The sequence below is a fragment of the Pteropus vampyrus genome, unplaced genomic scaffold, assembly GCF_000151845.1.
Source record: "Pteropus vampyrus isolate Shadow unplaced genomic scaffold, Pvam_2.0 Scaffold92, whole genome shotgun sequence".
NCBI classification, from domain to species: domain Eukaryota; kingdom Metazoa; phylum Chordata; class Mammalia; order Chiroptera; family Pteropodidae; genus Pteropus; species Pteropus vampyrus.
Window position 1 is genome coordinate 3,773,921 of NW_011888873.1, and position 12,499 is coordinate 3,786,419.

The 12,499-nt window shown below is 35.8% G+C and overlaps 1 protein-coding gene across 1 annotated transcript in view; it reads right to left on the reverse strand.

Moving 5' to 3' along the window:
* The window catches only part of TENM3 (teneurin transmembrane protein 3), a 426,084-nt gene that overhangs the window by 146,326 nt on the left and 267,259 nt on the right, over positions 1–12,499 (reverse strand). Inside the window, exon 4 of the mRNA XM_023532882.1 lies at positions 4,078–4,316. Within this exon, the coding sequence (XP_023388650.1) occupies positions 4,078–4,316 (239 nt within the window). The remainder of the gene's footprint in view (positions 1–4,077; positions 4,317–12,499) is intronic.

Sequence of the window (12,499 nt, forward strand, 5' to 3'; positions counted from 1 at the left end):
ATCATTCATTGACTTTAAGAGAGGTGCCTCTCTAAGCGATAGATTTGTTTGTTAAATGGCGATAATAACTCACTGGGTTGCTGTGGAAGTTAAATCCGGTAATTCATTCACAGCTTCAAACACAATGCCTGGCACACTATGAGCACTCCACATGCATCACTGTAGATATTTCACGTTTCTTTCTTTCCTTGCCTTGGATGACCTCTCCCCAAGGCGATCTCCCACTAACCATTCTGACATTAATCTCAGTGAACTGAATTCCTCTTCACCTTTTAAGTATCACCTGCTAGATCAAGTCTTTCTCCAACATCTTCAGCCAGAGATAGCTATTTCCCTTCTTTTCTCTTCTACTTTTTTGCTTATGCGAACCAAACTGCTATGCGCTGTTAAAAGTGTGTTTGCATACGTCTATGAGTTTCTAGAATGGAGAGCTAATTTGAACTTCTAACATCTATTGGAGTACCTAGAAAAATGTTGACTTAAAATGGTTATTGAAAAACCATAAAAGTACCAGAAGAAAATTTAAATGAATTTTAAAAAATACTTAGAGTAAATAAGGACTTTATAGGTATAACATGAAAATCAGAAATTATAAAGAAAAAAATTGATAAATTTGATTACTCTAAAAATTCTGTATGGTGTACAGTATAACAATTATGAACAAAGTTAATAAATTGGAAGAATATATAAAATATATGACAAATCATTCATACCTTTAATAAATAAATGCTTGCAAATCACGAAAAGGAGAAAATTCCTGACAGAAAAATGGGAGGCAACCAGGCTATTCACACACAAAAATACAAATGGTCATTAAGTATATGAAAAGATATTCAGCATTATTAGTGATAAGTGAGAACAACAATAAAATGTTTTAACTTAAGAGATTGGCAAGGGTTAAAAATATTAGTAATTGCATAAACTGGGTAATTTGGCCATGCTTTGCAAAATTTAAAACATGCTTATCCTTTGGCACAGCAAATTGAACACATGTACGCACAAATATACTCATGCATAAGAAAACAGTCATTGCATTTTTGGGAACTAGTTAATTAAAAAGTCACTAAATAAAATTATACATATAAGATGTTTAATGCATAATAAGTGAGAAAGCCTCGTACAAAATGCATTAAAAATCTGGAACCCTAGGTGCATGGAAAAATATCTGGAAAGGTACACACCAAAAGTTGTTACCCATGCAAAAAGTTACATGATCTACAGTAATTAATTTTCTCTTTCTTTTTTGTCCTTCCTTTATTCTCTGAAATTTTTATGGGAATAGGAAAAACAAAAAAATAACAAAGCTTGCCCCCCTTCTTTCCTCCCTCCATTTCATAAGTTATTTGATAATCACGAGATACCTTTATCTTAGAGAAGAGACATGTTCATGCCACATCTTCATAACTTCTCCTAATCTTACTGGAAGGTGAGAAAGAAAATTCTGGGATAGAAATAACTCCTCAAACTTTTAAATTTTACTTATTTCTTAAGGCTTTGATGTTATACTGACAGTTCATATGAGAGAAGGAGACCTCTAAGGGAATGAAAAAAAAAGTGTTAAGGATGACTGCACTTGTGTTAAAGGTTGTGAGGTCAATGTAATGATAACATTGGTTTCCCCATTAATTCTAGGGTTTATCAGACTGATCTAGCTGTACAGGCAAGGGCCTCTTTTCTTCCTCTGCTTTACATGCACATTCAGTAGAAAAGGACAACCTCTCCTAAGAAAAGTGACCTAGTCTTTTTGATCAAGGGTAAAGGCGGTATCTTCAGTCTGAAAAGATTTGTCATGATAACTGATGAAGAAATGAAATTGTTTACTGGATTTAAACAAACAAACAAACAAAATCCCTACATTAGTGTGTTAGTCATTTAAGCACAGGAAGACCAGTGAAAATTCTAAGTATATTTATGCTTAATTACAGCAGAAAAAATATGAGATAATTCTTTGAGGATGAAAGTAATTTTTGCTTGGTAACACTTGGATTGTATTGTCTTAATTTTTAGCACAATAACTGGATGATAACAAATGTTCAACAAATATCTACAATTAAGTAGATTAATTATAAAATTTATATGTTTCCATGTGGGGAAAACTAAAATCAAAGGGAGAATTTTCTGAGAGTAGTACTAGTAAGAATAAAAGAGGATGCTAACTACAAAACAGTGAAAACAGGCAATTTGAAAAAAATAAATGAGTTTTTATTCAGAAGTCTGATACTCAATTATATTCACTAATACGTCCTGAAAAGAGTACAAGTCTCACAAGTAACAGTGATCTAATCTTACGTTAAAATAATATTTTAATCTTACGTTAAAATAATATTTTAATCTTATGTTAAAATAATATTTTCCATAGTCACACAATGTTAATGAAATTAAATAGTATCAGAGCTGATAATCAAAATATTTAATAATTTGTAGGACACAAGCACTTACAATCAGAAAGGATGCCCAATAACATGTCAACAACACAGACACTGAATTCCAGCACTGTACAGTACTTATCTGTTTGGCATGTACTATGGCTAGAGAATCCCCTACAAATGTGCATGCTTAATTTATTCCATGCCACTTATGACTGATACATTTCAGAACCATTTAATATTCTTTAGCAGCACAATGCTGACAAATATAAATAATTTATAAAGCTAACTAGAAGCGATTCTCCTAATGGCTGGTTATTTTCTAGCTGAATACTACACAATCCGTGTCTGAATACTGATTTTTATTGTTGCCATATTTCTCATTTACCGTGAATGTTATAAAATAGCATAGCATTGTTTCATTAGTGTGTGATCTTGGCAAGTGACAACCCTTTCGGTACCTGGTTTGACAATTTTTACAAGGAGGGAGTTAAATTAGATTGAAAAATGACAAAAAGGTTCCATCTTGCTTTTATCACTGATAGTAGCTTTATGAGGTGCTGCATGCAGCACTGTGATGATGATAATGAGGCTGGATCCAGGGTCAGTGGGAAAGAGAGCCCTGATTCATTAGTGATGCCTACCATGGTCAAAAGAATTGGAAGTAATAGTACGTAACGTGCCACATAGTTGCCATCCCTGACTCAGTTATCTCTAAAGTTCCTTCATGCTCCAAAATTCTATTTTTCTCTTAAATGTTGTGACTCAAAATGGTTATTTCACTTTCCAAAGTACATAATTTATAACTAAGGGGTATTATAGCTAATGATAGAAACTGGTTCATTGCACAAGCATCATATTATTCTATATACAGCTCTGTAATACTCTTATCAGTTACAGAATTTCATGGGGCATCACAAATCGCTTTATAAACCTGAAAATGCATCACTGACTATTGTTCTTGTTAGATAAACCACACAGCCTGTGATTTATCTCAGTGGACACCATTAGCATTTTGATGTGGTAGGCCTTTCCCTACACTTAGAAGTAGATCAAAATCAGATGTGGTCATTTCTGACATCTTCAAAAGCCATTTCTAATAGTTCGAATGCTCATATGTGTTACAAAACAGTTAAATAAGAGGGATATAACTTCTATTTGCAGCTTCCATCATTTGGGTTAACATCAATACTACATCAGAAAAGCTGAAAGATCCACATATATGAACTTGGAGATAGTTCTTTCATTGTTTTACAGATGTACGGTTCTTAGGAGATGGTTCCTGAGTGAAGATAATGGTACCAAGTGATGAGTTTTACATTTGAATAGCCGAATTAGCTGAAAGACGTGTAACCTCACAAGTAGCAGAGTTCCCTAATACCTGTTGTAGGAGTATACGAATATTCTGTGTACATGAAATGACAAAGAGTTACCCATGTTTCACGAGGGATAAGTCAAACGCAAATGTCAAACACTAGCGTCTGTGTCCAAGAATAAAGCTTGTTCTTTATGCAAATGCAGCTTTTTTAATTATCTAAATTTACTGAAAATTACTTAAAATATCCTGCGGGTTATATATTATTACCAAACCCTTCTCCAGAAGATATAACCTCAAAATATACTTCTCAACCAAATAAATAGATAAAACCAATAAAACAACAATATAACATTTAGACTTACAGACGAAATAATTCTAAAAATTTGTTCTTACCTATAAAATATGAAAGGAGTATTGCTAGGAGCACGGAGACCCCTACAGCACAGAGGGCAGTACATTTCCAGCTACAGTACTTTGAAGACTTCTTGAATTTGAAAGCACTTCTTGATAGGGTGTTTCTAGGTAGTGGCCGAGTAGGCGGCGAATAAACAGAGCCAGATGCCATTGTGTATCCTGGGGTTGCAGTACTGAACAGTGGCGTTGTCCCTGTTCCTGTTTTGAATAGGAAATGCCTGTGGAACAGGAGAATATCATTATACATTACCAATATCAATATGCGAGTATGTTAAAGTGTGGAGACAGAGACAGCTATGTATTAGCTCTCCTGTCTTTTAATCACCTACTTCATATAATTAAAAATAGAAATTAAGAAAATATTTTAACCAAAAAAAAAACTCAACTCGTAAAAATGATGCTGATGAAAGAGACCGATTTGTAATGTATACAGCAGTATTTATGCACACAAGTGATTAGCGTGCCTTCAAGCAGACATCTTGAGAAACTATAAAGTTATTCTGACTATAGCATTTCCTGCACAAAGCCATTTTGGAACTTCTCTTTATGAAGTGCCTTCAAAAACACCTTCACATTTCGCTTGAGAAAACAAATCTTATTACTTTATAGCTACATGTGTATTTACTATTTTATGAGAATGTGTAGTCATATAATCACAAGAATGCATGAGTACATTGATAGTCTGCAGACTGATCTATTTCCTGGATGTCCATGAAACATTCTAATTCTTCCCTACTAACCAGTACTATCAAGCTTGGACTCAGGCAGCTGGTCAGTTCTGGAGGCGGGCAAGCCAATTTTATTTTTAAGTTATGTCAAACATAACCAGGAAGGTAAATCTGCTGGGGGTTGGGGGGGGGGGAAGGGAGAGAAAGGAAGGAATCACAGAATATTTTCTTAAACCAACTTAAAGAAATGAAGGGGTCAGCGAAGCAAGATCTAGATCAAATATAGAAAGCTTCCTGAACAACTGAGCCATAAACTGTAGGGCAAACTGCCTCTAAAAGTTTTATGCTCTCTTCCTTTGAAAATGATCAAACAGAAATTGAATGATCACATGACAAGAGTGCTGTATGAGGAATTCTTTTAAAAAAGTGACTAATTTTAAGATTCCTGTTAACAATACTCCTAAGTCCCCACATTTTAAAAAAAGCACCATGTTTTCATGGTTTACATTTCATAATTATGCTAGTAATTCATAGCGCATTCAGTTTGTGTCTTAACAGTTATCATTAGTTCCCTAACAACAGGTTCAATGAAGTCAATGGACTTGCTCTTTCATTCATATTCAGATTATAGGTCTTCCATGGTACAGTACAGTCTTTATGCAAGATTATTTTAGATGGTACATAGTTGAATATTTTAAAATTTGATACTCATGTACTTATTTTAAAGTGCATTAAAAATAGATCGAATATATCAAATTAAAGGGCTAAAAAGACAAAACTCAGAAGTTACACTGCTGAGGTTCAAATCCTGCTTTACTACTCACCTACTAGGTTTGTGTCCTTGGGCCAGTTACTTAACCTCTTTCTGTGTTTTGGTGTTCCCATTAATCTGTAAAATAGGAACTATAATGCTATCTACCTCTCAGAAGTTGTTATGAGGCTTATATGAGTTAACATTTACAGTAAAGTGCTTAAAATAGAGCAAGCGCAATATGAGTGTTTGATAAATTAAAGAAGAACCAAACTCATGGTTTTATGTATATTATTGCCTAGGAAAGGATAATCAGGTATTTAAGTTACAGTCCATTTCCAGAAAATTAGTAAGTGAATAATTTGGTAGCTGGTATACAGACATGGCAAAAGTCACAAAAGTTTGCCTAATGCAGATGTTGCGGAAAGAATTCAGGATTAGAGATCAGAAGATGTGGGTTTAAGTTCTTGATCTATCATTTCCTAGTTATGTGATCCTAGAAAGCATTAGGGGTGGGTGTGTGTGTGTGTGTGTGTGTGTGTGTGTGTGTGTGTAATCTGAATAATGGAACTAATTGTTTACTTATGTCACAAGGTTGTAAATCAGCTAATGCATCTAAAAATGTTTTATCAACTACAAAATTAGAACAGATGCAAACGACAAGTTACTACTTCTATAAATTATACTAGAAACTGTTCTGTGAATCCATTTTCCCCTTGGAACTACTTTATAAAGCAAATTTAAAAGTTTATAGCCTGAATTAAATGGTATGTTGGAAGCAGAATTTTTAGCACCTACTACCATATTCATATTCAGCATGGTTATTAAGAATGTGGGCTCTGGGACTAGACTGTCTGGGTTTAAATCCAGACTTCATCTCTAATTAGCTGGGTGATATTTGGCAAGTCAGTTAAATTTTCTGTGTCTTGGTTTTATCACCTGTAAAATGGGAATAATAATAGTACCTCTTACATAGGCATTTTATGAGTATTAAATAAAGTAACATAGATGAGGTGTTTACATATGTTAGTATCCAGCACAAGATAAATGGTCAATGAGCATGAGCTATTTTTCTTCCCAAATTCATTTACTGGAATCTATAACACAAAAGACCAAAAATTATCATTCGAAGACTTTAAATAAATCCCAATTCAAAATGTGACACCCTCAAAACCAATGTATATGAAATGAACTGCCTGATTTACAAATTTGATATTGGTGATTTCATACACGGGCATGTATTCTGTCTGAGTGAGAAGATGGACTATCATGCCTAGGAATCACCTGGTCATTTAGATTAGGTGCAGGCACACTTTTTCTGTAAAGGATCAAACTGTAAATATTTTAGGTTCCATCTCAATTCTGCTGTTATGACAGTGACAACACCTGAATGCTTGAGTGTGGCTGTATTCAAGTAAAACTTTATTTATGGACTTCAAAATCTTAATTTCATATAACTTCCCCATGTCATGAAATATTTTTATTATTTTTTTTTTCAGTCACTTAAAAATATAAAAACCACTCTTAGCTCATGATCACTACAGAAGCAGGTGACAGGCTGGATTTGGCCTATGAGCTGCAGTTGACCCTTTAATCTAGATTCTCACTTTTTTTTTTTAGGATTATGCATGAAGAGCGAGCAAGAGGCTTGGCAGACCACAGCAACAGACCATTTCTTCAATGCCACCAGAAAAGATTAAAAATGCATTCCAAAGGATGCATATCCACTCCTTCTGGAGAAGGTGAATGTCAGGCTGGACAGATAAATGTAACTGGACAAAGATTCTACAAAAACCCTGTTCCCTTTACTCTCCACCATATCATTATGTTTTTCTTCAAAATGTTTCTGACAATCACGCATGCTCTTGTTTATTTGTTTATGTGGTAGATTAAAATTTTAAAATACTATTTTAAGTGTTTTTTTTTTCCTTCTGAAATTCCCCCCTGCTTTCCTGTCCCTGCTCTGCCTCATCTCTCTTAATTCCAGCAGCCGCTTTACTGCACTGCCTCCAGGAGAGATGAGGCAAGATGAGAAGCAGAAGTAGCCCGAGCGTCTTGCTGGTTTTTTAAGCTCAGTCTACTGGGTGAAATGGAGTGGACCAGGGTATAACCATTATGTTTGGGAAAAATACAGTGTGAGATAAAGCGGGGTTTTCCTCCAGACTACTAGATTATCTTTAGGATGAGAGCAGGAAGAGAACCACAGGGGAGCTGATGAGTGCAGAGGATTCCACAGGGCCCAGAAAGAGAAGCTTGCCCTCTGCTTTGTGGCAAGTCTGGGGAGGTGGCAAGAGGCCACAGAAGTCTAAGGCTCTCCCTACCATGTCCATGCCATGCTTGAGGGTACAGAAATAGCAGACAGAGCTACCTGATGACACTCTGCACACAGACACAAGCGGCATCTGAATAGCAACAAGCGTGTAGGTCCATGGCCAAAGACAGATTCTCTTGCCCTTAGTGTCTGGTACCAGGAAAAGCCTCTGGGGAAAAGTAGAAATAGAAAGGATTTGGGATATAGCCAAAATGTTAGAAAGAAATAGAATTTAGGAGATAAAGATTCCCCTTAGACTAGAAAACTTTCTCATTAAGAGTTAGGAAGAGGAAAAGCGGGGGAATGAATGAGGCCAGAAGATCCGCCATGCCTCAGAGACAGAGGCCCTGCTCCTGGCTCCCCTGGCAGAGTCCTGGAGAGGTAGAGACCAGGCAGCATATCGGGAGGCCAGGGGAAATCTGAGACCTGCAGGGGTGATAGGATTCCACGGAGAACACCGATGTGTGTAGGTGGCGCAGGTACAGAGAGCCTCCCTGAGGTTCCTGGGTCTCAGAATTATCCGTACTTCTACGGCTTTAGTAGCGCAGAAATGGCAGAGTGTGCCACTGGATCAGAAGAGGCCACACAGACAGGAATGCAGGCTCCCTCAGCAGTAACATGGTGATTAGTAAGAACACCTAGCATTAACACTCAATGTCTTGGCGAAGAAGACTCAAGCATTTGATGCTCCCTGCTGTGCTCACAGCAGCAAGTAAGGGCGTGGAGTAGGAGGGAGAGATCCAAATTGTTTGAGTAAAGTTTCTAGGAATGAGAGCTTCAAATAAAATATGGACAGAAACGTTTAAAAAATAAAATAAAGGTGTTTGCATATCACACTGATCGATAAGAACGATATAAATATTCACCGCACAAATGTATTGGCTGTCTTTTCCCATGAGCATGTAAACTCTATGGTCTTATTTGACCCTAAGTATTTTCAGAACTCAGAAAGTTCCTGGCACATAATAGTTGTTCAATAAACACTGTAAAATAAATAAAATGGTGACCATTGTGCTGATGTGAAAAGTCAGTCTTGGAGAAATTAAGTACTTTGGACAAGGACCCACAGCTAATAAAAAAATGAATAAGTAAAATAAAAACAGATAAACAAAAGTTGTAAATTACAGGAAAATGTGTTATAGCTTTATTGAAAGTAGTTTGAGTCATTTCTTTCTGGGAAATAAAGTTTGAACCTGAACCTGTGGGACTCTACATTATGATCTCAGCCTGAAGTTAAAGAACACGTATCTACTTTCTGTGTGCAAGACAATGAGCTAAGCACATGCCGACTTCAAATTAGACGGCTCCATTTCAATTTCCAAAATTTGTGATATCAATCCATGATGTCCGTCTGCTTTGGTGATACTGGTAAAGAACTCTTTCAAGAACCAGGCTTGAATTGCTACAAAATTATTTTTCTTAGAGCAATATGCAACTTTGAAATATTGTTGAAAACAAATGTAATGATATTCAAAAATATACTATTCATCGATATTAGTGGGACTGAAGACAGCTTTACCTTAAAGGCGTTTCTAACTTAATACATAAATTTACTCTTGTTGCAAGAGAAAACAGAATTTAATTGTATTTCTTGGCCACTGACTTTAAATCTCAGAATTATATTTCCCCTTCCTCTGTCTAAATGACCATTGGGGGGCATCGAATTAGTGCTTTAGATATAAGTCCATAATAAAAAAAAAAAAAAACATTATAAAACACTGAAAGAGAAGCCAAATCACCAGTGCACTGTATTTTAAAATCACTGGTCTTTGATGTTTTCAGATGATTTTCCAGTGTGTCAGAAAAGAACTTATAAAGATTGTTTACGCTGATGTACTTGGAAACCAAATAGCGTCATTCATATGAAAAAAATTCCTTTAGGTAAATTAGGCCTCAAAATAGATATGCTAAAATGCATACGTAAAGACCTCTTAGACATAAATTAGAAGAGTAGAAAAGGACTATGTCAACATATACCCTGTAGAGGAGAACATTTGGTGTCATATTCAGTAGGAGTCTTGTTATTTTTTAGGTTCAGACAGGAAGCTTTCTTTCCAAAGTCAGCAGTGTCCTTTCTACTGCACTGTAGAAAATATCAAGCACTGACAAGTGTATCTTGTGACTAATGCATGTCCTTAAGCCCACGACTTCTTTTTAACTGTTTCAACATCTAACATAATGCTTAGTACGTGTCTAGAACTCTACGAATATTTAATGAGCAAACAGAGAAGTGAATGCTGAAATTCAGCTATGGGAAAATTATACAATGAATTCATGAGAAAATGCTTTTATTGCCTAATTCACTCATTATAAGGCACACATATCTGTGTGTCATTACAGTCTTTCCCCATCCTGTGACTCTCTGCCTACAGCCTTGGGAATATGCTTCTCATGTATAAAAAATTCTGCAAAAATTACTATCAGAAACATATGGTTTTGACCTGGCATCCGCATGAGGTTTGTAGAATAAAGACAGAAATTTTCTTTACTTCTCAGACCATATTTGGGAATGAAAAACGTGAATCCTGTGAGAATATTCCCCATTGAATCCAGCAATAAAGCAGCAGCAGCGGCTCCTTTTTAACACAGAGCGCACTGGAGCAGGCCGATTCTGTTCTGATGTTTCCAGCGACGCCCTGCGTGACGCCCGCCTCCAGTTCCTCAGCTATCTGTGCCGCTGCTCTCACTCTGGTGATGAACTAGACAGGCACACTTGAAGAGAGACTATCAGAGACTGAGATGAGGAAAATCAATTTCAAAGCCCCGAAGACAGCGGGTGCAGAAGGTCACTGAACACTAACAGTTGCTTTGAGGCTGTGGAATCTTGAGGGGGATCCTATTTAACAACAACGGCAACCAGACAAGAACTGTGGAACGGCATGGCGTCATTAACTGTAATGCCATGTCACCAAAAAAAAGCAGATGTGAAGGACTGCTATATAATAAGCACAATTAACACTTGCTTGTTTTTCTTAAGTTGAAAGATCTGTTTCTTTGTCGACCTGCCTTCCGACCAACATTTTCATTTCGGCTCCCACCTGCTGTTCTAGCTTATATTTCTAACCGATTTTCTGATGTTATCTTTCTATGGGTCATGTCACAAATTTAAAATCAGTAGGGACAAAGACTGAATTTCCTCATCTTTCTGGCTGTCCCCATTCCCGCCCTTAGGTTCCAGTTAGTAACTCTATCCTTTAGGTTTCTCTCCCGGTGGATATAGGGGTAATTTTCAATTACTCTTGTCTCCTGCCTGCCCCCTCCTCCCATCCAGTATTCAGCCTGTCAGAGGATCTTGCATTCTTTCCTTCACAGCATTTCTTTCTCTTCTTTTTTCCTTTGTCTTTTTTGTGTCAGGGTAGAGGAGTTCTTCTGAGTTCTTATACCTCAACTTCCCCCTTTTAATCTACTTGGCAGAGGCAGGGAAGAGGCAAAAATAACATTTTCATTTCAAATTTTCTTCTACTCTCAAATGAAATGTCATGTTTTAAATACAGGACCTGCACAGTACACTGAATTACTTTTATAGGTCTAGTCATAATATCCACCTACTCCTATGTTAGGTCACTTACAATTGCTTCTTATAATTTGTATTTTTTATATCATCTCCCAGCAAGTATGCTTTGATCCTTCATTACTCTTCACTTTTGTTTGATTTTGCTTTTCAGAGTAATAACCACAAAACTTACTATCATAAAATATTCAGTGGAAAAATAATCGCATCTTTTTGAGTAAATTTAAATGTGCCTGCCTATATTATATCATATATAATATCAACAAAACAATGCTCATTTAAAAGATCCTAACATCAAGTCCAAAATTAAATAAATTATAATATATAATTAAATTGTAAGCTTAAAGGGTCACCAGGAAGCAAATAAGTTAATAGTAATCTTTTATTCAGGAGGTTAATATAATCATGGTATTCTTCTAATATCAAAAACATGATTTAAAAAGTTGGAAATTATACAGATCAAAATGAAAAGCATCCCTGGAAAATGTGTTATAGCATCATTTGAAGTGGTTTGAGTCATTTCCTCAATGGGACATTAGATAGAAAATAAAAGTTAAAAGGAAAGTGTGTAACCACTGAATGAAATTTTAATTAGATTAAGTTCATAATTAGATATCTTTCTAAAAAGGGTCCTTTTTCTTCGATGTTTTATGCAGTGTTAAAAACTCTTTTAGAGATTAAAAAACAAAGTAAATGATTAGAATAAAAGAGTGTAGTCGTTCAGCTTCTGTCCCTAAGGCACAGTCGAAATCTTTATTAGTGACATACAGACATCTGGAAAAATATTTCCGTTGTATATAACACATTATATCTTATAGGGAGAAAGGTTCTACTGCACGGAAATGCTGATGCTTTCTTCCTTCCTCTTTCTTACATTCTTTGCTGAACAAAGAGAGTAATGCATATCAAAGTACATGTGAAGTATTTAAATAAAATGTCTTGATGTCCTGCTTTCTACTTGTGTGTCTTCAGTAAAAAAATTACATAGAATATAGATTGCTTACTTCAAATTAGAGGCTCTGATTTCAAAGACAATATGCCAACGAGAAGAAAGATTGGCTATATTTGGTCAAATCCGCAACCTTTCCAGAATCCAAAGTTCTCACTTAAGAGCTAAGGAAATTTTAAGGTGTAGCTTTCTTTTCCTTCAGGCAAAATAT